The following is a 25,957-nucleotide window of genomic DNA, read 5'->3' on the forward strand; positions in this document are numbered from 1 at the left end:
TTTTGGCTTTTGTTGATATTTCCCCCCCGCTCTCCTCCCTGTTCGGCGCTGACTCCAGATAGGTTTTATGCAGAAGGTAAAAAAAACTAACAACAACAACAACAACAACAACAACACAGAGTTTGACTCAAATCCTTCCCGGCTGACAAACAGAGCGGCGCCGGGCGTGTTTTCAAAGAAATTCAAGGTGCCACAGTAACCACGGAGACAATTGTAAGGCTAGTTAATCATTAGATGCGGGGAGTAACAAAACAGTGTGTCTGTTTTGCACCGTCAGGCAATATTTACCTCACAAGTCCACGAGGAGAGATTACATTCCACTGGGCTCCATTGGACTGGAAGCAGAATGGCCCAGCAAGGACCTCTATTCATTAAGACTTAATTGCTAATTGAGGTCTTTGAATGATTCAGCAATAGCTGCTGCTGTTGGGGTATTAGCAGGGTAATTTATGGATGCAAGGGAGCAGAGAAGAAGTCGGGGGAGAGAGGGGGAGGGGGAGAGAGAGGAAGTGTGGTTTAAAAGCCGATGTACCACGAGGCCCGTTTATGTGCAAAAGGTCCCATGTTTGAGAACCGCTTTCTGGGTGGAAGTAACACGGACGGAAAAAAGTAATTTTTTTTCCCCATTCATTTGATTTGTATATTTGATTGTAAAAGGTGCATTATCTTATGCGGTCAGGACCCAAAAGGATGTCTTCCCTTATCCACAAATGACATAATCAAATGTCATGTATTCACATGGAATTGGCTCGACTTTAATAATTCATATTTACAAAAGAAAATATTGGAATTCATCAAAAAAAAAGATTTTTGCCACTAAATACATTTCTGAATAATCTGAATATTTTAAAACTTGCTGTGTAAGAAATGTAATTTGATCTCAGTCCACTCGCCTCGTAGTGCTTTTGGCCAGAGTTCAGCTGATTGAGGCAAATAAAAACCTTACTGGCTCCCTATCGATCCGCGCTCCGTTTCTCTATACAGACACATTTTCACCAGGCGATCAATAAGACCCGAAAACTTTGTTCTGGAATATTTCAGTCCCCGCTATTACATCAAATAGAGGATGTGCGCTCATGAAGAAGACAAATCAAATCCGGACAATGCTCACGCCATACCAACTATACGAACATATATTCGTCAGATCCGATGAAGAGTTGTTTCTTGTTGTTTTTTTGACCCCGGACACGAGCGTGAGTCAGCGAGGAGATCAGGCAGAGAGAAAAGTGCTAAGATGATTGCTTTCTCCCCTTCCTTGCTTCTTCATCTCGGGGAGGGGGTGGGGGGCAACTCGGTCTCTGAAGCCACTATCAGTCGTTGTCGGAGGTCCAAAGAGGACCCACCAAACGCTAACTCTCAGAGCCTCCGCTGAAGGGCGAGAGCGCTGGAGAAGAAATGACAACTGTATAACTGTCAGTAGTTCCTCCATCACCGGAGAGAATTTGACGGTGAAAACTCTTAATATTTCAGGGATAAACAAGATGCCACATGGGAAAAGCTGCCAGCAAAAGACTTGGATGCATTTGCAGTTTTTTTTCCCCCCACTGGTGCATGAAGCCCTCATTTAAAAGCTCGCAAAGCAGAACGGGGGCCGAGTCCATCTCATCCTTTCTCCGGTCTTACTCACGTCCACGGCTGTATGGGAGTGGGTTTGTCTGTTTGATGGCTGGGGATGTCTCCGCTACCATTTGCCAATACATGCTTTTTAAAAGGCTTTGCAGATCTTAGAAACTCATGAATATTGCAGAAGATGCCCCCTTTGAAGTCTTTTTTTTTTCATCCCACCAAGCAGTACAATAATCACAATGTTGAGTTGGTGTAATAGGGACAGGATACAATCACACTATTTATTCCAATTACAAACTGTAGAGAATATGTAATAGCATATTAATAACATATATTTGTGTTGCTTACCATGTCATTTCTGTCAGTTTTCCTAATATAAAATGAAAAATTATCCCTAACGCTTTGTAAATATAAATATTTCACCGTAAAAATAAAGACTTTTAACTACAGATTTATCAAGCCCATATTAGACTATGGGTATACAGTGAATTTACTGTGGTATTGTGCAAAAGGTCTTTTATAAAAAGAGGAAATATTGGGCAAATGCACATGTTTTGCACATATGCTCCATCACTATAACATCCAGTCTGATTTAGTGTCAATCAAACATTGCTGATATAATAATGACGACTTAGATAAGCAATTATTTATCCAGAACTCACAAAACAGCATCTTTAACTCTTCAGGAGAGTAATTAATGTAGAAAAACACACTTTGTCGCCTCTGTTCCTGTTCATGAATGCCTTGTTAAAGGGCTACACCATGATTGATTTTCACTGTAAGACTGACGATTTTGAATGATTTTTTCGAATCATAAAAAAAGATTCAGAAAATAGACTTACACATGAGGTGACATTTTGAAGTCAATTTAGTATCCCCGCCCCCATGACCACAGCACCACATCTGCCAAAACGCTTTTGACATAGATTTTTCTCTCGCCTCCCCTCGCTCACAGTAATAGAAATAAACACAGAAAGGTGGAACATTTCTCTAACTACGCTCCACTGCGAAAACACTGCAAGCCGGCTGAGCTGAGTTGTGTCAAGTGCAGGAGATTTAAAATGGAACTACTTTCATTTTTTTTTTTTTCCTCTGTTCTCCAACTCGTGAACTACTTTTTAATATGTCCTGACAATACGTCCAACACAGGAGCACGACGACGGTATTTAATAATTGGTGACAGGTTGGATTCGTTTTGGCCCGGTGGTATAATTCAGCATGAGCTACTGTTAGGTGATGGAGCTCTCATTTTCTGCCTTTTAACCCACACAAAACGCGCCCCCGCCTGCCTAATTATCCGGCTAATGGCCTCACCTCTGTGCACCTGCCTCGCAGGGGCCACCGGGTTGGCCACGGACACATTCAATGAACTTCACCTCCATCAATCACCATAAGCAGACGGGGTGCAGGTGGTGCTGGCAGTGACGTTGGGAGGGCGCTCCGCTAGATGCCTCAATTGACACTAATTGTGTTCTTCATACGCCGGTCAGTCGACGATTAGGGTAATCAACCTTCTCTGGAAAGCTGCAGTTTCTGTCAGTGGTATACAGGAGTTTATTTTTGTTGGATATCGCAATATGAGATAATAATAAATAATAATAAATTATTATTATTAAAGAAGGAGTAAGAATGGGATTGGTGGGGAAGGAAGTAGTGTGAAGACCTATGTATGAATGCGTGTAGGCATGTGCGAGTGTGTATATACATGTGTGTGTGTGTGTGTGAAAGAAATTCCTACTCATTTCATGTATGTCAAACTATCCCCTTCTGATTCACAGATGTCAACCCGGCGCGTCATGGCATGACTGCCTGCCCGTCGTCCACATCCTGAAGAAAGACAAAGCAGATATGTGTTATTACCCCAACCCACCTATTACTGTCTGTGCGATGGCACCTCCAGAGACAATAATGTGTCTCCGAACCTCTGGAGTCTGATTCAAACAGGCTCATTATTTAGGCACAAAATAATAACACATTGCAGGTGGGGGGAACAAGAGAGAATCATTGGACCATTTGAAAAGAAAGCCTTTTCGGGGGGGTGGGGGTGGGGGGGTTATGGAGGGGGTGGGGGGGCGGTGTCTTTGACTGGAAATGCCACATTCCACGCGGCTGATCGCTATGGCGACACGTCCCGATCCCCTTTTGAGTACAGTAGCATCCAGTGCGCCGGAGAGGGATGTGCATGTGGAGGAGCGGCAGGAGAGGGACACTCCAGTCACTGTGGCCATCATTTGTATGGAGGGAAAGGCACATATATGACACTCCGGCTAAAGCTACTCGTTTCCATGGTTCCCTTTTTCCATTCCACAGTGAAGAAACTGTACAATTTGGAGAGGAAGAAACATCGGCCCTATGTAACTCATTCAACAATGGGAGCGCATGAGATGAGGATAGGTAGTGAAGCCTGCTCCCATCACTCTGGGAGGTTAGCGCGACGTGCGATGTGAGATGGGAGGGCGTGCGCGTACGCTGTGATATTTGTCAGAGTCACACATCTGAATTGCTGCTGTCAGAACGCCTCCTACCTTTCCGAGGGATATTTCGGTGAAGAACAGCGCCCTGGGATTCATTCGACGTCAGTCGAAATAAGGTGCATTGGGGCCGTAATTGAAAACATAAATTGCTGTGGTACCTAAATGGGGTTTTACCATTTGTACCTATTTCCTTTGATACATTTTATGTGTTTCACTATCCTGTTTTACTTTCCCATTTTATCTTTCCTTGATACATGATGTATGTTGATATTTGATGTATGTTTTTGTACCCAAACTGTTACCCAACCTACTATGCCAACCCTATTCCTATTCCATCATTGTTTGTGTTTGGCCACTTTGTGACCAAACATGTGAAAGGTGTTACATAAATAAAGGTTTACCTACTAAATAGTTGCCCTGAGTGTGGTCTACTATACCGTCAAGTCGTCATGTGTGCCATGCAAACTGTAAGCAAATTCCACCGGCCTTGGCTTTATCAGAATGGCTCTCACTAGATCCAGTGAATAAAGTCATTGGATTGTTGTTTTGATGGTTAACAAATGTATTGGAGTGTGTTCGGGTGGGAGTGAGTGGTGATAGATAGGCTGAGAGTGGGATGGAGAGAAGAAATATCTGCCTGAACGTGAACATGTGTGTCTAATGTTTACCGTGCACTTTTGATGAGCGCGCTTGGCCTATGTGATCCCTGTTGGTGGTCTGACAGGTATATATTTCCCCAAACTAGCTACCTAACTTCCCTTGTTCTAACCACTGTCTGTGCCAGAGCCACTAACCACCCAGTCACCGCCACGCTCACCCAACCCTCCTTGACTTCTGGACTCTCTTTTTTTTCAGCAGTGGGTGCCGTTGGGCTAGGATGACAGGGAAGACCCAGACGAGCAACGTGACCAACAAAAATGACCCCCGCTCCCTCAACTCCCGGGTTTTCATCGGCAACCTCAACACGGCTGTGGTCACCAAGGCAGACATTGAGGCCATCTTCGCCAAGTACGGGAAGATCGTCGGATGCTCCGTCCACAAGGGCTTTGCCTTCGTCCAGTACGTCAGCGAGAGGAACGCCAGAGCGGCTGTGGTGAGCGAGAACACCAGGGTCATTGCTGGACAATCTCTAGGTAATGCTGGTTGGATGTTGAGCTATGATATAATGTAAACATTTAATAGATATGGTAGGCGTCTGTGTGTCTTTGTGGATTCTGTCTGTGTGGCCTCCATCTGCGGGCTGGAAGCCTGATAACAAGTGGCGTTTTTCGAGCTAAATGTATCTGAAACACAACAACGGCAGTACGCTCAGGCATGGTTGAGGTTGAGGTAGAATCGGGATGTTTCAGACACCTTGTCATTTGAAATCGATCAATATCGATCTACATTTGGAGCAGAAATTGATGGAAAAACTCATTTCATTAGTTCCAGGAGTGGGGCGCTTTGTGACATCATCATCCGAATTATATCAGTCCAAGTTTAGTTTCTCGGAAGTCATTCCCCTCCAGACACTTACGGCATCTAGACAGACAGCTTGAGCCGCCGCTGTGTTTAAAGGGAACTCGGAAAACTGCAACTTGTGCTGCGTTTTACAAAACATGTGACACGAGCAGCCATTGTGCAGAACAGAGAAACAACCATGTGACACGAAGAGCTCATTGTACAGCAGGAGTGCCGGTGCTTCCCCCGTGCTCTCCCCGCTGCGCGCTGCCTTCTTCCTCTTCTTCCTCTTCCTTGCCCTGTTCCTCTTCTTCCTCAGATGCCAATTTGAACTCAAATTCACCCTCCCACAAACGGAAGACGGGCGCGGCCCCCATCCGCACAAAAGGAGAGTGATTAAAGAACAAGAATCCGCGATTTTCAGAGATGTCTGGTCCAACCCTGTCGGAGACAGTCCCCGGTCCGCTCCAAACGTCCCCGAATATAATCACAGAGCGCAGATTCAGGAACCTCGAATTACGGAAGCTTAGAAACCTGTACCTAAAATGACGAAACTGGACTCTGTGTATTGCAGCCTGCAGCTATATTTATTATAATTTGGATTTTGTAATTTGGATTTTTATTGTTCTTGTAATTTTTTCGGGCTAAAAGTTTCCGGAACAGGACATCCGTTAGAGCTACGGACAGGGTTGAGTTGTCGTTAGAAACGGGACGTCACAGACATCTCGTGGTTCAAGTTTCAACCAAATCAATCAACATACGGAACAGAAAATTGTTAAAAACCAACTAAATTTGACCAAAAGTAGCCGAACATTTGTGCCTCACCAACACGCCAACACTCTAAAAATTTTGATTGGGCGATGGAACGAGATGAGTTTTAGAGTAAGATGCTTTGTGACATCATCATCCAATTCGCTATAAATGTGCAGGTTGTGGTTCTGAACGTCCACTTGCGTCGTGCGTGGTGCGTCGCTCTGTAGTGGTAAAGGGTGACAAACTAAGCGTGTGAATGTGTTTATGTACCATCTTACCTGGTAGATGTCTGATTTTGATATTTTATCTCTTTGGTCTTTTTGTAAATGAAGACATCTACTCCGATATAAGCCTGTGTTAGATGCAGCGTTGTGGTCCACCTTACTTTGCCGGATTTGTGGAAGTTGCAAGATACAAAATCGGCGAGTGCACGATGAGTTTCATATCCTCTTGTCAGTTCACACCAGGTCCGTCTTCATTCCGTCTGCGACGCATGACTGAAAGCGGCACTCTGCTGACTTTCTGTCACTGAAACTACAAATTGTGGAACGTATCAACTAGGGTGGTACTCGACTCAGAATTTTGTCAGTCGAATCGGATTCGGCTGTTCAATGGGAATATTCGACTATTCGGAGGGGGGTGACAGGGCTGGATCTTCCTATAGGCGAGATAGGCACGGATAGGGAGCAATCGGGACACACCTGTCTCTCTCTCTCTTGTTTTCCTGCTGGAATGATAATATTTAAATTACATAAGTAAGGTTTCATTTGTTGTGAAAAGTAATCCACGTTAGGACCGCACATCAGCAATTTTATATATGTGGTTGATGCATACAAGGCTTGGTAATTAATATTTTCACGAAATTCATCTTTTGAATGGACCTCTTTGGAAAGCTATGCTACAGTTTACTCTTTGCACTGATCTGAAGCGTAAAAAAACGCAAGGGGTTGAGGAGCCTCGCGGCATGCAGCTTTCAAAAAGATGGGGCTTCTGCTTGGTGTGACCTATACAGAGTAACATGGCTGCGTATCCGAAGTGCAACGCTTTTGCGACATCGTCGTGTCGCTTCTGGTGTGGCCCAGGGGTTTGATGCGAACATAATGCCTTTATTTACAAAAAGTGCAAATGAGATTAAATATCAAACGGAAATCCCCACCGACGTCAAGCAGGTAAGACGATACACACACACACACGCTCACACATACATACACACACATACATACACACTCCATCACGAATTGGATCAGACACAACATTAAAACCACCCCTAATAACCACTAATAATGTGTAGCTCCCCCTCCTGCCGCCGAAACAGCTCTGACCCGTGGAGGCATGGACTCCATAAGACCTCTGAAGGTGTCCTGTGGTATCTGGCACCAAGACGTTAGCAGCAGATCCTTTAAGTCCTGGAAGTTTTGAGGTGGGGCCCCCATGGATCAGGCTTTTCGTTCCAGCACATCCCAAGGATGCTCCATCGGATCGGACCCGAACCCCGACCTTCAACATGATGTAGAAGAAAACGTGATTCATCACACCAGGCCTCCTTCTTCCATTGCAGTTCTGAGGCACTGTGTTTTCTGACACCTTTCTATCAAAGCAGCATTTACTTTTTCAGTAATTTATGCTACAGTAGCTCTTCTGTGACTTTGAACCAGACGGGCAAGATTTTGCGCCCCTGTGCATCAATGAGCCCTTGGGCGCCCATGACCCTGTCGCCGGTTCGCCGGTTGTCCTTTCTTGGACCACCCAGGAACACCCCACAAGAGCTACCGTTTTGGAGATGCTCTGACACAGCCGTCTAGACATCACAATTTGGCCGTTGTCAAAGTCGCTCAGATCCTTACGCTTGCCCATTTATCCTGCTTCCAACACATCAACTCAAGAACTGACTGTTCACTTTCTGCCTAATATATCCCACCTCTTGACAGGTGCCATTGGAATGAGATGAGCAATGTTATTCACCCGATTTAATGTTGTGGCTCATGGGTGTATATAAAAAATTGGATGTCACAAAGCCTCATACTCAACAAACTTATCTCACTTCACCGCCCGGCCGTAAGTTTTAGAACTTTGGCATATCACAGATGCACAAACTTTTTGCTACTTCTGGTAAAATTGTATTGTTTTTTCTGCTCCAAATCGTAGATCGATATGGATCAAATTTGAGATGTCTGAGACGTCCCGGTTCCAACGAGACCTCAACCTTGTCCATGGGTCCAGCGGTTGTCATGGGCCAGGCACTTTTAGCCCCAGAAATGCAAAGGAGAAAAATAAAAATAAAAAACAGAAAAATAAGATGGAAGCCGAATAATAATAATAAAACTATTGTTATTATATTGATAATAGTAATAACAACAATAATTGTTGCTCTGCGGGCTGGACCCCTTATAATAATAATAATCATAATCAAAACAGTTGAACAATTTGGCAGATAAATGATAGGATACAGTGACAATCCTGAGAAGTACTATTCCAATTCAATACTTGAAATAGATGAAAAATCAAATTTAAGAATGAGACAGATGAACATAAGTAGGGAGAAGAGAAGTTCTAAATCCAAACCTGCATAGTGGATTACTGTAAATCTTCTTCATATTACCTATTGATCAGTTCTCCTCCCTCTCCCCTGGAAAATCTAAAGTGGTCCTGCAGGTTCACTCTCGATAAATGTGAGCAGTTGTCCTTCAGGGTCGCACCTAGAACGACATCCTGCCTTTGTATGGGTTGGTGTCATTTGGCTTCTAACCATCATCATGTGTCACATCACTGAAACCGCAGAGCTTAGCAGCCTCTCTGCATCACATGGAACATTCATGTGATGTACCCCTTTGTGAGACCAAATATATATAACAATATGCACTAATGGGCAGCAAAGCCATTGAAAGGAACCTGTAACATAAATGTGACTGGTACAGTTGCACTTAAAACCTCCTGTCTCATTCGTTTTATTATTCAATAAATATCTCAGTGTATTTCAGAAACTTTTAAGTCCCGCTGCGAAGCCCTGATTGAACGATGGCAGCGTAATAGGCTAGAACCACTTTGTGCACAGCTTCATACGGCCCACCCTGAGGTATTACCAGTAAAGAATCTAATGATATTTCACTTGTACATATTCAAGGTCGCACACACACCTACACACTTACACAAAACGCATTGTATGTTAAGGCATTTGCAAACCACCATGAAACTCCCCGAACAACAATACACACACAAATACACACACACACGTGTGCACAATGAACTCAACATATTGGCATTGAACCTTAGGCGCTATATGCCAATGTGAATGAAAACTCTTTGCTTTGGAAAATGTCATCTCTGCTTCTGTTTGTGTGGTTCAGTGAAGATTTTAACTCACGCAGTCCCTCCAGGTCCCTCCTCTTTTTTTTTTTTTTTGCGTTCAGAGTCTCAGTAAGAGTTTCAAAAATAGAGGTAAATATATGTTGGCTGCACCCATTAAGGGCAGGCAGGAGAGCTGTGCTGTGGGATGCGTGGTGTGACGGAGGTCATCAAACTGAGTGTCAAACCTTCAGCGCATCCCATGCTTGAATAAATTAAAGAGCCAAGCAGAACCGAGGCTCTGGCAACTGCTGCGCTGAGTTAAATTCCTCTGGACATGACAGGTTTGTGGGCACAATGACTTTGATTCACAAATGCAAATAAAAACAACAGTCAATCACGCTGGCGTTTGGGGCTGAGATACAAGCCATTTTGATGCTGATGTAGGTCCCGGCTGACAATGAACAGCGAGGGCCAGGCGCGGTAACAGGGACATGTAAATTGGTGCAAAGTGCAGGTTCCATTTGCTGCAGCTGCGCCGTGCCTGAGTGTTATTGTAAGGGTTTTTCTACACCCACAAAAATGCGCCCTCCATATTTGCATGTTCCCTACCTTTTCCTCCACCAGTTTGCCCAACCAGGGGAGCAGCACTACAGCTGACCTTGATGGAACCTGTGCAGGGTGGGCAAGGAACCAAATCCCTCTGTAAGAGGATGAATGAAGCCTGTGCCATGGATAGTGGTTTGTAAATGCGCCCACCCCTGACAGCTGAAAGCACGGTCTTTGAGCGCCACACTGTGGCTGAATCTGTTGAAAGAATGAATTAACAGTGGGATACCGCTAAAAGCTGTGCTGTTTCCACTGCAGTTCAGAATCGAAATGACTTTATTCGACAGGTGCATTCACATGTACGTCATAAGGAATAATTTATGGTGATTGTTGGTGAGTGTCTACAGACGATTAGCATTAAAAAAAACCAAAAAACTTGACAGTCTGAGAAAAAGATTAAAAATAATAATAAAATAGAATAAAAAGTAAGTAAAAAATGTAATTAGCCAAGTATACACAAAAAGCAAAACAAGAATAGTCAAATATATAAAATCTACAGAATATGCAATGCTATCCTATACACAGGATAAGTTATTGGTATGGGTATTAATTATAATTATAAATAATTCCCTGTATTTACGAGGCTGTTACAGTTGGTTCAGTGCAATAATCAGATTCAGAATCAGCTTTATTCGCCAAGTATGTACACATACATACAAGGAATTTGACACAGACAACAACCTAAAACCTAAACATTAACCTACTTATACAGATGTAGATGTATATAAACGTATATATATACATATATACTGTATATATATACATACAGATAAAAACAGCAGCAATGAAATTGTAGCAGGAAGGCAGTAGCGTAATGGTGCAGAGTACAAAGATGCATGGAATACAATACAAATGGGATAATTAACAGGTTACTTTATATACAGGAGGTAGGTGGATTTGACATCATTTGCATATATACAATGTAAAGTATATACTCCGTGTTTTGGTTTTTAATGACAATGAAAATTCGGTGTTCATCAGAGTGACAGCCCGTGGGAAGAAGCTGTTCTTGTGTCTGCTTGTTTTGTCGTACGGTGTTCTGTAGTGCCGACCAGAGGGGAGGAGTTGGAACAGGTTGTATGCAGGGTGTGATGCGTCTGCAGTGATGGTTCCTGCACAATTCCTGACTCTGGACACGTACAGGTCCTGAACGGAGGGCAGGTTGGCACCAATGACTACTACGAAATCTCTAACTAAACTCATATCTAATTTTATCCCAATGGAATGGAAAATTGAATATTTTATTTCCACAATACCTTAGGGTCTCGATAGCTATCTGCTTCTCATGGATGGCTTTTTTGGGATTTTGATTATTATTGTTTCATAAAGAGCATATTAAAGAGGTGGAAACTGAAACATATGAGCGTTGTCTAATGAAACACATCGCTCCTGGTTATAATATTGTCATCTCTACAAATGTGATCACTTACTGTTCTACAGATAGTAATTGTGACTCGGTGCCACCTACTTGTTGCAATCAGCACTGGGAGGATGCTGAGGTAGATTGGTGCTTTTAGTTGCTCTCTACGTCACAAATAAAAAATATGTAAGGTGGAAAAGGAACCGCAAACTTTCTTTTATTTTTTTTGAAACTTCATTTAAAACGGGGGCCTCAAACTACAGGCCCGGTGGCCACATCCGCCCCACCACACAATTTTATGTGGCCTGCTTCATGTTTACAATATGTTGTTATTCAGAGTAAAAAAATTATTAAAATGGAAAGTAGCAACGTTTTTTTAAGGACTTACGTGTCTACTATTTTTAACACCTTTTGAAAATTGAATTTTCTTTTGTTGTATGAAATGATTATTATTATTCGGGGGGTCGGGGTCCAGCCCATAGGCTGAATTATAAAATGTCTTGTTTGAACCGCGTTGTCACAAACATCTCGTGGTTGAAGTTTCATCCAAGTATGGGGCAGATATTAGCGAAAAACGACCAAATTCAGATCAGTGTTACAGAGACGAGCCAATGCATTTCACACTGAAATATGTCCAACCCGGCTTAAATATCTGGGAGACATACTTTGGCATAACCTACAAAAACGGCTGAGGTGTCGTTTAAACCGCTATGTCACAAGGATCTCATGGTTTAAATTTCATCCAAATCGATCCACATCCCGAGCAGATATTAGTGAAAAACTATAGATTTACATGTGTGTTTCTATACAGGTACTCCTCACTTAACGACCTACCTGTTTAATGACCGTTTGGACATACAACCAGCTCTCTACCAGTCTGTATTGTACTCTGCGTACAACACCACAGCGTCTCAGCGTCAAGCATCTCATGGCGCATCACCCTTTATATACTATATATACTATATACACTATATACACCATATACACTATATACACTATAAACACTCTATACACTATATTTATTATTATTGATATTATTATTATAAATAATAATAATAATAATAATAATTATTATTATTATTATTATTATTATTATTATTATTATAAATATTTCATATCCTTTTGTAATAATGATTTCCCCTTATTTCCTATTTTTGTCAGAATGTGAATTGTTGATACAGAAGTTTAATGTTTATTGTTAATAATCATATAATTTATCTATCTATCTATTAGCCAATTCACCAACGTGGAAAAGTTTGATGTTCAATATAGCCCCCCCAAGGAGGGCTCAATCTGTCCAGTTAAACAATTGATCGAGCTGAGCAATTCAATAATACAACTCCAGTAGAACCGTATGAATCCATCTGAATCATCGGCTTCCATCAACTCATCTTCATTCATAACTTTTGGATGGAAGTGTGAGGAGCACCTGGGCCATCATGATCACGTGTGAGGTTCAGAACGTGACACCTTCTCAGCCAGAGCAGGATTTAAATGGCTGCCTTGCGAGTGAAGCCACACTTATTACATACAATTCTTTTGTCAATTCTCAGACGCCCGTAATGGCAGTGCAGGGCTTTGAAAGGAAGAGGAAGTGCTGATTCTGGAGACCATAGTTTTGGTTTTGCGATTGAGTTATTGCGATTCATAACTCCCCATCGTGCCCCTTTTTATCGGCCCCCATCGGGGAACAGTATAGTTAAAGCGGCACTATGTAACTTTGGGTATTTTGGGATGTGGCGCGCCTACAGTGCAATTGCACTTTTACACCACTGTCGTAAAACTCGGTGCAGTGTCCGAAAATCATTTTACCAGACGAATTGAACCTTATTGGTTACGATTCAATAACAGTCTATGTTACAAATGCAGATAATATCGTACACCTAGGTTACAGCGGCCCTTGCGCGGACCTGGCCGATTCAGCGAACACTCATTCCACGGCTCCCCCGGCCCATAGCCATGGGCAGAGCGCCGTGGGGGGAGAGGGCGCGGGGATCGGCCCCTGCTACCGGTGTAGGCACCACATGTGCTCGGCCTGGCAGGTCAGCTCACAGTCAGTGGGTGAAACAAACCCCGTGGCGCCGGCTGGGATGCGGGTGCCGGGAACACCACTGGCCCGTAACTGGCCGTCGGGGAGGTGGATTGGCTACGTTTTGCATGAGCATTTTCACCGGACATTTTGGTGGATTCATTTAAAATGTGGTGACACAAATGGGTGTTTTTATACCTTGTCAAATTTAACATTTAAGTAAGTGTTTGGTGACATACTATGGTGAAATACTCCATCAGGTACACTTGAGTTGAGTGCACTCAACCCGTCCGCACTGAAGCTGAAGATCTCTATCTGCTTATTGATTTGTTTGTTTTATGCAGTAATAATATACAACGGTGCGCATCGGTGCCATGGAGAGGGAGCGGTCGGGGGGCAATTTGTGCACCTGTCTCCCTCTCCGACTGCACAGATGGTGCGTTATTATGACTCCGTTTCCCTATGGAGCAAAACAAGAACCCCCAATAAACCCTTTTATTGTATCCCACCCAATTCTCAAACCAAAGTTCTGCCCATGGTTTTACGATCAATCTCCATTAACAGAGAAGCCTGAAGTATTTTTTGCTGAATATTATTTCCCCCGGTTTTTGGCAGTCATCAGATTCACAGCCTAATCACCTTATTGAGATATTTTTGGTCAGCCTCATTATTTTGAGCTACTTTTTCATAATGATGATACCTACCACAAATAGCTGAACGGTGCACAGTACCAGCAATTAAAAAGCTATGCCCGGGGTCCACACTGCACTTGGAATGCTTCGGAATATTAGAGGAAATGTCATTTCTGAATCTCGTGCAATGCCCATTTTAATTGGCACAGGCAGTGAAATATCACAGGAGGGAAAGATGTTTTTATTTATTTGTTTATCTACTTACTTCTAAGACAGAAAGTCCATCTTAAAAAAGCAAATGACCCGTCGGCTGAGAACATGATGAGCTCATAATGTGTTTGTGTGTGTGTTTGGCATTTGGCTCTGCGGCTTAATATTTTCAAATCTCACATGTACAAACCTCATCCTTTATTCATATTTAACAGATCTTAATCAATCTGCCGCTGATCTACCATAGATAGTGAATAATATTCACTATCTATGGTATAGCATACAGCAGGAAAATGTCTGGCCTATTTTTTAAATATTATTTAAAAAATGGGCCAGACATTTTCCTGCTGTTTGCTTCCCCCCCCAATAATAAGTGAGAACCGGGGGAAGCACAAGCATGAGATAAACTTAGAAAGATTAGGGAGGGGGAAGACAGAAGAACATAGACAGCCGTGCGGGGAAGAAGGAGGAGAGGCGGTAACAAGGGGGATGAATGGGGCACGGGATTTGAGAGAGATGCAGACAGACAGACAGACAGACAGATGGAGGGGACGGATAATGGAGCGGCGCGCGCTCAGTGGCCCTTTCTCTCTAATTAAAGAAACGTGCCACCGCAGCACGTGGAGGTTTCCGGGGGTTTACGTTTGGTGCATGAGCTGCAGAGCTGAATGGAAGGGTTGGCGCCCCCCCAGTGGTGATGAATGGTCCCCCCTCCCCAGTGGTGATGAATGGTAACCCCCCGCCCGGTGGTGATGAATGGTAACCCCCCGCCCAGTGGTGATGAATGGTACGGCCCTTCCTTTCCTCCCCCGGTTGTGATGAATGGTACGGTCCACAGTTGAAGTACATGGGGGGTGTGTGTGTGTTTTGGGCCAGAGCTCCGGCACGCGCAGCACTCACAGCATGTATAAAGGCAGGCGCCGCAACCACAGATGTGAGTATATTTTACGATTACATACATTTTTATATATTATATATATTTATTTATTATTATTATTTTTTTTAACAATATATACGCATACGTTTCAAATGTTTAGTTTGAATAAAATCAATTAATAACCTAAGTAAATTAATAATTTACACATTCTTACTTTTCTATATTGTTTAACAGTGTAATAAGTGTTGAGGTTGTTTGTATTTATTGTCTCGTGCTTTTTTTTTTTTTTGGTCAAAGGATGTTTTTGTCAATAGGACTGAAGACCGACTTTTTTAAAGTATTCTACACTAATCAACTAAGTATACTTTGAAAGTCTCTTTGAGGTTTGAGAGCGTTAAAAAATAGTTTTCTCCTTATTCCGGTTGTTGGTTGGCTCTTTATAGAGATCTTCATGGAGAAGAGGATGGATGGATTAGTGAAATTGATATAAAATTTAGACCACTTATGATGATCATTAATGGACCAATCAATGGAAGTGCTCATAATAAAACACTGACAAAAATACAGTGCACTCAGACAATGAGCAGCTGTTGAAGACTCAACGCTTTCTCAATCAGAAAAAAAAGCCATGACTTCTCATTGGGAGGAATGTGCTTTGCAAACTGTGTGCATGGGCATGTGAGATTTTTTTAAGGTTGTGTTGGACATAACGCTGTCATTCCAGCGGTGGGAAGAAATGAGACCTGTTGTTCACGGTGAATCTCCTTTGCCCTTCAACAATAAAGGAAGCCGGCTCTAGTTGTGATACCGGGGGGATATTGTCCATCCTCAGCCAAGAAGATTCACTGTAATCCATGTATTATTTTCCCACTGTTACTGCCCATATGTGACAGGAAACGCCTCATGAATAAGTGATCAAGGTAAAGATTTTGGCATATGGTGATGTGTTTTCGGCAGGAGGGTTTGTCTGCGCGTTAGCCCACAGGCAGTTGGTTGTTGCAAAGCGTTGCACCTCACAGTCCCACTGTTACATCATAAAAGGGACCCGTTTTAATACATAACAATTCTGCAGAGATGAAAGGCCCAATTATCTTCACCCGGGGCTGTGTGTACGTTCATTTTGATCCCTTGCAAACATCAGGCAAAGCAAGCCACCTTAGGATTTCTTACACGGAAATAAACTTTTTGCCGTCTGCGGGCCAGGTGTGTTTGTGGTGTAATATCGCCGCAGTGCACTAAGTTAGATGAGTGTGCTCTTCACATCACTGCGGCTGAGTTTTAAATGTGTCTTAGCGAACGCACCCAGGGACCTCTTAATGGCGTGTACCTGAGGAGGTATAATAAAATGGTTTCATCAGACACTCATGATCTTTGGGCATGCGCTGCCAAATTCATACTTTGCCGTTTTGCTTTTAAAGGTGCAAAGTATAAAGAATGTATTAAGGAATGGCAGACCAATGAATTCTCTGTTTTGGTCTCCCCTCCATTCTTTACATTAAATTCTCAAGGTCTCCAACCATGATTAGAGCAAGTGTGTGTGTGTGTGTGTGTGTGTGTGTGTGTGTCTGTGTGTGTCTGTGTGTGCGCGCGTGTGTGTGTGTGTGTGCAGGTGTGTGTGTTTCTCTGTGCGTGTGTGCGTGTGTGTGTGTGTGTGTGTGGGCGTGCGCACTTGTATGCATGCATGTGTGTGTGTGTGTGTGTGTGTGAGCGTATCATGAATAGGGGAAAGGGAATGGAAGTGTGTATAGCTTTCACTTTCCCTCGTGTAAATTGGAGGTCAAAATAAACACGCTTGGACAGACACACGCACACTCGCACACGCGCACAGGGGCCGTGTTTCGTTCAGCCTTCACACACCCTGCCCTGCTTGAGAAGACTCACTCTCAGGTGTAATTATAAAAAAAGGAGGAAGCCGATCTCGCCCTTGAGCAGAGATCAGACCAGTCATCCCTGCCAGATACACATGATAGTGTGAAGACTGAGCTTGTGGCCATTGTCTCGCTGGCTCTCTCCTACTCACGCCCATTTTAATTTACTCAGGTACTTAGTTGTCTCCTTTTCGCATATTGCATCGCTTGCTGCTGGATTTGCATAGTTGTGCCGTAGAGGCACCAAGACTATAAACCACAGCTTGCCAAGATAATCTTTTATTTTCTTTGTCTATAAAACAAATGCATTTTCTTCATTTCCAATTTGCTGTGTGCTCACCAGATCAGCCTTCTGCACATTGTATTTTACTAATGGCCAACCACACAATAAACTGATATCATGTATTTCAGAGGAGAACTAATTGCAGCCCCAAGCCACTCGTCACAATAAGCTTTTTTTTTTTTTTTTAATTTTCCAACATAGTCCCTGGGATGTGGGATAAGAATAACTGCAAAAGGAAACTTGGAAGAGTAAATTCTTAAAAGGGATTCTAAAAAACACAAGGGATTCATACCTATCAAGATCTTAAGCCCACCCTTAGGAAGCCTCAGCCTAACAGGCTTGTGTGTGTGTGTGTGTGTGTGTGTGTGTGTGTGTGTGTGTGTGTGTGTGTGCATGTGCGTGTGCGTGTGTGTGTGTGTGTGTGTCTAATGCTTGTTTACCAGTATGATGACTTGCCCACGTCTCCTCAAGGCAGGGCTTGGACACACACACACACACAGACACACACACACACACACACACACACACACACACACGCAGATATATACAGGACATCGCTGTGAGCTATGTAATTTAGAACTGTCTCATTAATATGAATAAACCCAAAATGAGACACAGGGCCCCGAGGCAGCCATGAATTTGCTCTTGCAGACCTCTTTGTGGATAAAACTGTTATTGAACTCAACCACATCGTTGCCATGGAGAAGCACATTTAATCCCGGGCCTCATGAAGTCCACACTCAATGCTTTTATCCCTCAGATGACGGAGAAAATTTGGCTCGCACATCAATTTGACCTAATACGGACTAATTTACAACTTATATATTAGAGACATCTTGTGATTAAAGATTGCTTATATATTTTTTTAATTACTAAGTAGATGTTTGCTCCAGCTGGTTGCTATATCGATTTCAACTTGCCCTGGGGGAACATTTGAATCGGATTGGCTGGAAGGTGACATTATTTTAGCATGCAGGGCATCTACTCTGCAGCTCATTGCAATAAAATAATTGGTTTAAACCCTATGCAGTTTATTTGTAATTGCTAGCAAATACCCGTGGTATTAGTGGAATAATTCCTTTGGAGGTGTGCATCACTCATTTCTAATTTGCACTAATCTCTTCCACTACCTTATCCATTCAACTTGGATAAAGTACTGCTCGTTGTACAGTATAATTCACATATCACGTATATTGTGTATATTGTCATTTTACTGGTTTTAAAGCCTGCTTCACATCTGGTCTAATTGTATGTGACCGTCTGTATATTTCCCCACAGTGGCCATCGGATGAGAGCTGAGCTGGCCAGACGGCTGAGTGTTTAAAAACTCCCTTATAGTGTTTGCAAGGTGCGAAAACAAATTACAAAATACACACAATTTAATCATATAGAAAGAGATTTATTGATAGCGAACACGGTGACATCCAACGCTGACTTTAAGAACGTCATTATATCGAAAATACGTGACTTATTTGCTGAGTTGGGTTCCGTGACCCACCTACCCTCCGGTGGAGCTGTCGGGACGAAACCCGTCGCATGAGTTGGAAAACGTGAACGCATCCTGGATCGGAAGGTCTAAATTCTGCACCCTCCATGGGAACGAATGGACTTCCGGTTTGTACCTCTTGCATTCAGCGTGAATCCGGCCTCAGGGCCAAATTACAGGAAAGCCACAGGACAACGCCGTCCAATACCACAAGCATCTCTTACCTCGCCGCCCGTGTCTACACGATCAATCACAGCGGCCGTTGCTATAGCAACCCCTTTTTAATGGTAGTGTACCATGTGTATGATGTTAGTGTATGAGTAGTATAATGGCTATAATTAATCAGTGGCACAGTGTCTCTGTGTTGGGCGGTGTGGTGTTCATCTAGAGTGCTTTTAGCCGCTCTACTCTCTCATTAGCGACCTGGAAGGCGGAGCGGAGGAGTGTCTACTTTATGACGTGAGCCCTTCTTGTCGTCCCCCTGGCGTCTAATGGCCACCGTGTAAGGATGACACGCCGCGATACAGCTGTCAAGAGGCGCTGATACGTCCCCCAATCCATTAGTCAATTACAGCGGGGCTGGCGGGGGGGCGATGGGTGGCGAGAGGGAAGAGAGAGAGAGCGAGAGAGAGAGAGAGAGAGAGAGAGAGAGAGAGAGAGAGGGCGGGGTGAGGCGGAGGATGAGCGGTGTGAGGGGAGACGGGAGTGGGGCGAGAGAGAGAGAGAGAGAGAGATAGAGAGAGAGAGGGAGAGGGAGAGTTGCAGAGAAAGAAGTTGGGTTGAGTGAAATTAGAGACCCCACGGTTTTTTGCACGCATACAGTACCTACAGTTCTGTATGTGCTGTTCGGGCCTGACGATAACGGTTGCCCAGTTGCCCCGGGCAACCAGATTTGGGCCACTGTTGACCCTCGCTTGCGGTCTAGCTTCACTTTTCATATGTAACAAGTAATCATGGTGAAATTGATGACACAGGTGAGAATATTTGAATTATGCATTGTAATTATATAGGGCCATTACCATCCAAATATAAAATGCTTACGTTTCAGCAACCGTCCATGATGCCAAGTTGTCTTTGTCAAGTTATCTGCCCTTGTGCAGGGTCCCTGATGTGCGCTGTTTAGCTTGTGCAGCTTTTTTTGGTTTTAGAGCTGTGATGGGTGACTCATTTTCTGGACAGGGATCTGCTGTGTGTGTGTGTGTGTGTGTGTGTGTGTGTGTGTGTGTGTGTGTGTCTGTGTGTGTGTGTGTGTGTGTGTGTGTGTGTGCGTGCGTGCGTGCGTACATGCGCGTGTATGTGTGTGTGTGTGATGCTGGTGGTGAGGTGGGGGTGGGGTGTTATTTGTTTGTGTATTAGTGTGTGACCTTGAGCAGCACTCAAGGCTGATTGAGTTGAGTTTGAGGCAGAAGCGGAGCTGACAGCCCTAAAAAACGGTGATAGCATCTTGGTTTAGCGCGACGGGCTCTTGGCAGGTAGAAGGGGCTGTCACTCAGGACCGGAGCGCCGTACGAGCTGAGTGCTGATGAGCCAGCGGGTTAGGAGGGAATTTTAATCGATTTCTGTTTTTCATGTTGTCCTTAGACACGGGGCACAAAACATTAAGCAATGCACTGCTAATATTAAGGGACTTTTTCATTTTGATCTTTTATTTTTATTATATTGCTGTTATTTTTAGGTTATATCTGTTGTTAATCACTATAGGCTTAGTGTATACTGCCATATTGTATTGTGTACAGCTATCTATTAGGTTTATTGTACTTTTTCCATAGATTTTTCCATAGATTGCCTCATTATTATTTTGCCTACCTGTTTTGATGTGAGCTGCTGAGACAACTGCAATTTCCCTTCGGGGATGAATAAAGTGTCTATCTATCTATCTATCTATCTATCTATCTATCTATCTATCTATCTATCTATCTATCTATCTATCTATCTATCTATCTATCTATCTATCTATCTATCTATCTATCTATCTATCTATCTATCTATCTATCTATCTATCTATCTATCTGTCTGTCTGTCTGTCTGTCTGTCTGTCTGTCTGTCTGTCTGTCTGTCTGTCTGTCTGTCTGTCTGTCTGTCCGTCTTTCTGTCTGTTTGTCTGTCTGTCCGTCCGTCTGTCCGTCCATCCAACCCTCCAACTATCCACCCTATGTAAATATAGTGTTATTACTTACTTTGAATGATTATGTCCTATTCTAACAGGGACATCACAGGACCTCCCAAGACATAATCAATTCCTGTGAAAAAAAAACAGGAGATTGGAGAAAGTAAACAAACAAACACAGCGGGTTGGCAATCAAGCTTGTCATTTATAAGAGTCTTGGAAAAAATTCTAATTTTGAAAAGTAACCCTGCAAAGTTTTTCTGCTTACTACTGAGAATCAGCAAATTACGAACAATGTGTCTTATCGGGTGACCGACCGGAGCATTCGCTGTTTGTGTGTGTGTGTGTGTGTGTGTGTGCCCTTGGTTGAATAATTCTGTTGCTTTTCTCTTACCGCTGAGATTCTACTTCCTGCATCCCATTTTACTTCAAAGCCTCAACTCGCTCCTTTTTGCAGATATCAACATGGCTGGAGAGCCCAAGCCTTACAGGCCCAAAGTGGGCTCCAAGAGGCCTCTGCAGTCGCTCTACAGGTCTGTGTGCACACGTTTTTTATTCATTTTTTTAATCTTAGAAATTCCCTGAGAATTTCGTTCTTCGCGGTGTCTTATAAGTAAAGATCGTGACTGATATCGTCCCAGACCAAACTGGTCCCCATTTGTCCCACTTCACCGTGTTTAAGATCCTGCTTCACCATCATATAAAGAAAGATATTAAATGGTGATACATTTGAGCTCTTAAACCTGAAAATGACAGATTGATATAAAATCTTGAGACTTGGCGGTGTATTTATTTAACCCATCCAAACAGCAGTATCTCTAGTAAGCTCTGGGAAATCATGTAGTTATGAATACAAATATAGAAAAATCTAATTACGTATCATGGCATGATTCGTACTTGACTTCATAGTGTTGTAATATTACATATTAATATACATTATTAATATTATGACTATGTACAAAAAAACACTAAAATAAAACTATGATATTCTTTTTGGTTTTTTTTCCACCACAGTGGCTATGAGTTTGACTATGACTACTACAGGGACGACTTCTACAGCAGGTTTGTAGGAAAACCCGGCGCTCTCACACCTTCCGCCTCTTCTCGTTTTATCGCTCTCTTTTATTTGTTTTCGAATCCCTCTTTCTGGATATCGTGCCCTTCGGTATGTGTCCCCTTTCGCTGCCATAAGTGAGACAGCCATTAACGTTGGGCGGAGGGGGTTGAGCGGAATGGCAGCATCTCCATCCGAGGCGCCGTGGCGGTATCATCACAGGCGTAGCGAACGTCATATCGGCTCTGGTTTTATTCCTCTCGGTTGGGCTCGCTAATGATGCTTTTATCTGCATAGACGAGCGGTGAATGTCAGATAGTCCCCTGGCTGGTCATTTGCGCTGGTAAGTCACGGAATGCATCTTCCTTCTGACATTTTCATTGGTTTGTTTACTTCCTCTACTTTCCCAAAAAGTCGGATCGTTGGGCTCTGACTTATTATCGCCATTACGGCAATTTTGTTCTTCTCCTTCACCGACGGGGGCGGGGGTTTGATTGAGTGGCCACGCCGCTGCTCAATATGTATTTCTATCGTCCAGACGGCCTTTACGCGGCCCGTCTAACGAGTCCTCTTTAAGAGCTCGGTGTTGCCGGAATGGTGTTCAGCAGCGGCGAAGGATTGTAGGCGTCGATATTTGACAGAACACCGAGTTGACAAGGGGCACTTTGTTTTCCATCGCCGACAATTAAGCCAAGGATAAATCCACCCCTTCCTCCCTGAAGTAAACCCCACCCCTCCCTTCGCCCACCACTAATGCAGTTTTCTGTCCTGATATCTCTGATATCTCCAGACTCTTTGAGTACCACGGCCGCGTGGTGCCCCCGACCCGGGCCGTGATCCCCATCAAACGCTCCAGAGTCATTGTCCCCTCCACGCGCCGAACAAAACCCTCCTTTCCGGTCCGGACCTGCTCCTCCTCTTCTTCCTCCTCCTCTTCCTCCTCCCGAGCGCTCAACGCTGGGTCCTCTGTGGCGGGCCCTAAGCGTAGGTCTCCTCTCTTTTGCCTGCCCACCCCCCCTTCCCCATTTCATTTCTTAATCCGTCCCTTTTCTTCCACCCTTTCCTCTTCGTACACTCGTTCTGTTCAGTCGTTCTCTCTCCTTCCGTTCTGCTCACACCATCTCTCAAAGCCTTTAGGTGCAATGGACTATTGTAAATAAAACCACCAGGCATTTAGTACATGTTCAGTCATACAGCCTCTGTTTTTTTTTTTTTTTAATAACATGTGAGTTACATTTACAATTTTTAATTTTTTTTTTACCATTCATAAATCATAAACCCCAAAACATATGCAATAGATCGCTCTTTGTGTTTGTGTGCTCACAGTGAAGACCGAACAACTCCTAAGCATCAAAAAGGAGCTGTCGCAGATCAAGACAAAGATCGACTCCTTACTTGGACGGCTGGAGAAGATTGAGAGGCAGCATCGCTCTGATGCCGGTAAGACAAATGTATGTATATGTGTAAAAACAAACGCGAGCAACGGAGGAGAAACCTCCGTTATGGCAGAGTTTGAAAACTGAGACGATGGAAAAGATGGCTCAATTGTACTGAAAAGAGAGCCACGTGCTGCCGCCTATAGAAGTATAGTGGCTTTCTTTCCACAAGTGGCTTCCCGCACAGAGAGATTATTTACTCTCTGTAAAAAAACAAACAAAAAAATAATAGTATAGTATTCTAATCAATGTGACCTTGTTTTAAAGTTAACTGTCAGTCATTCACTCAAGTCATACTTTCTCCCACACTCTTTCTCTCTCTCTCTCTCTCCATCCTGCAGAGATGCACAGGAAACAGGAGGAGGTGTATAACTGTCTCCATGGTGATAGAGCCGAGCAGTCCGGCGAAGAGGACGGGGAAAGGGCGGCCGAGGTGGAGGCTGGGGAGATGACGGACGGAGCGGAAGACGACTTTGAAGACGAGGCCCCCAGCGACATGGTGAATGGGTCGAACATCCCTTTATGCTCACCGACGAGTGGGGTTATTGGGGGCTTTATCCTCTTTTAACTAAACGCCACCATGATGTATTTGACTGTGGCGCTATTTTTTTCATGTGGCCCTAATACTTTTCCATACTTTTACGTGTCCGAATATCATAAAAAAAAATGTTTTTCCTATTTATGCTCAGTGGTAACAGCCCGGTGTGTAAACATCTTATAGTTGGAATGTGTTGTTTTTGACCACTAAATCAAGTACTAGTCTATCATAACTTTAGCAAAACAAACCAAGAATGCCTGAGTCGACCTTCAGTCCTTCGCCTCCATGAGAGCTCTTCATCTTTCAAAGTGAAATTCAGTTTGGCTCTATCTTGGCCTAGAATGGCTCTTAGTTTCTGCAGCCTGTTTCACAAGAGTTCTTATTATTTACCATTTTCACAACTTTCGTAGGATATCGTAATGTCCAAAGAGAGGGACAGCCATTTGATGTTTACGTTTGTGTAAAACACAACAAAAGATGTTAGATGTCAGCGAAAGATGTCAGTTTACACAAAAATACATGAACTAAATTATCATAACCCACAAACTGTAATTTAGTTTGGATAGATGTGAAAAACATCCTTTGTCGGTCGTCGTTGATAGATAATTTCAAAGGAATGATACTATGGAGGACCATGCACTCCAGGCACCTGCTTGTGCTAAGAGTAATATATTTTTGTATTCATAGGAGGCGTTTAATACATACCTGTTTTTTCCCCTTATTATTGCAGATAGAGAACCAAATATCGGACATAGACAACTGAGCAAGGTCAGTATTACTGCTAAATGATCAAAGCAACCAACGCAACCACATTGAGCACACAACCTATGGCAATGGATGGAGATTCCCAAACAATGCCACAATAGTATTCTTAACAGGCATGTAACATATACCATATACACATACCTTTCTTACGACGCTCAACTCTGGCCAAGGATTACTGGCCCGGCAGAAATTCAAAAGTTCCAAAGGCCTTTTTTTTTTTTTCTCCCTTTCAATTAGAGTTTAGAAACACCTATCATCATCTTCCAGTTTAATCCTCCGCACTGTTTTCTAAATGGCCTGCCATTCTCTTAGTCTCTGAGCGTGAGGGGAAAGCAGCTTTTTTGGCAGCTATCGCAGATGACTGCCTGAGCAGCCACAGAGATACAGCCCTGTTTCATCCACAATTTCCATTAAATGACATTTAAATGTCCCCCGGTCTTTCTCTTTGGGTGAACGAATATCTGTGTGATTGAATTTGTCCCTTGGCTGGCATTTATTCTCTGCTGTCCTCAAGTGCCTGATAATGGAAAAATGTTTTTGGCTGTGCTGCAGAACATAGATCAGGAAGATGATGGCACTAATGTCTGTCCTAGAGTGGACAGACCATGTACTATATTTTATTATTGCAGATATTATAATGATCTTTTGATATAATTTTCCTAATTAGCTGAGCCATTTACTGCTCGGATTTAACATAATTACACCCAACGACCAGATTAAGTGCTTTTTTTCCCCCTCACAACGGGTTACTCAGTGTAGAGAAAAACAGCATTCAGTATTCATACACGTGGTAGGTTGTTGTGATATGACCGTAGACTTTCTCTTGTTCTTTTTGTTCCCTACGTGTTTTTAAGGTTTGGAAATCTACGCAAAGTTGAGGAAAATAGATACCAGCAAACCCTTCTTGGCGAGGCTGCAAAGGAAAATTTTGGGGGGGGAAAAGGCAGCGGAGAGAAACTTGTATGAACTTATTTGTGCTTGTTCGCCTCATCAAGACACTTCTCACGTGTACTTTATCAAAAATGCTGATTGTTGATATTCCCTTGGCAAAAAAAAAAAAAAAAAAATCAGCTATACCTCTATCTTTCCATGAATTGTTTTTTTTCTAAAGATGAGAAGGATCTGTCGTGCTTAATCTGTCGTAGTTTGCATTGTGCATAAAACAAGCTGTGGGCAATCAAAAGAACC

General features: G+C 43.2%; 1 protein-coding gene across 1 annotated transcript; it reads left to right on the top strand.

The window, feature by feature from the left end:
* Positions 1 to 4,917: 4,917 nt before the first annotated feature.
* Positions 4,918 to 24,767, top strand: LOC307238495 (RNA-binding Raly-like protein; the record flags this gene model as incomplete). The annotated part of the gene is made up of 7 exons (XM_080011495.1): positions 4,918 to 5,173; positions 21,434 to 21,509; positions 21,991 to 22,038; positions 22,821 to 23,014; positions 23,357 to 23,470; positions 23,808 to 23,965; positions 24,735 to 24,767. The coding sequence occupies 7 exons, from the start codon at positions 4,918 to 4,920 to the stop codon at positions 24,765 to 24,767; spliced, it is 879 nt and encodes a 292-aa protein (XP_079867621.1).
* Between the last annotated feature and the right edge of the window lie 1,190 nt (positions 24,768 to 25,957).

The sequence above is a fragment of the Zeus faber genome (assembly GCF_960531495.2).
Source record: "Zeus faber genome assembly, chromosome: 12".
NCBI lineage: Eukaryota > Metazoa > Chordata > Actinopteri > Zeiformes > Zeidae > Zeus > Zeus faber.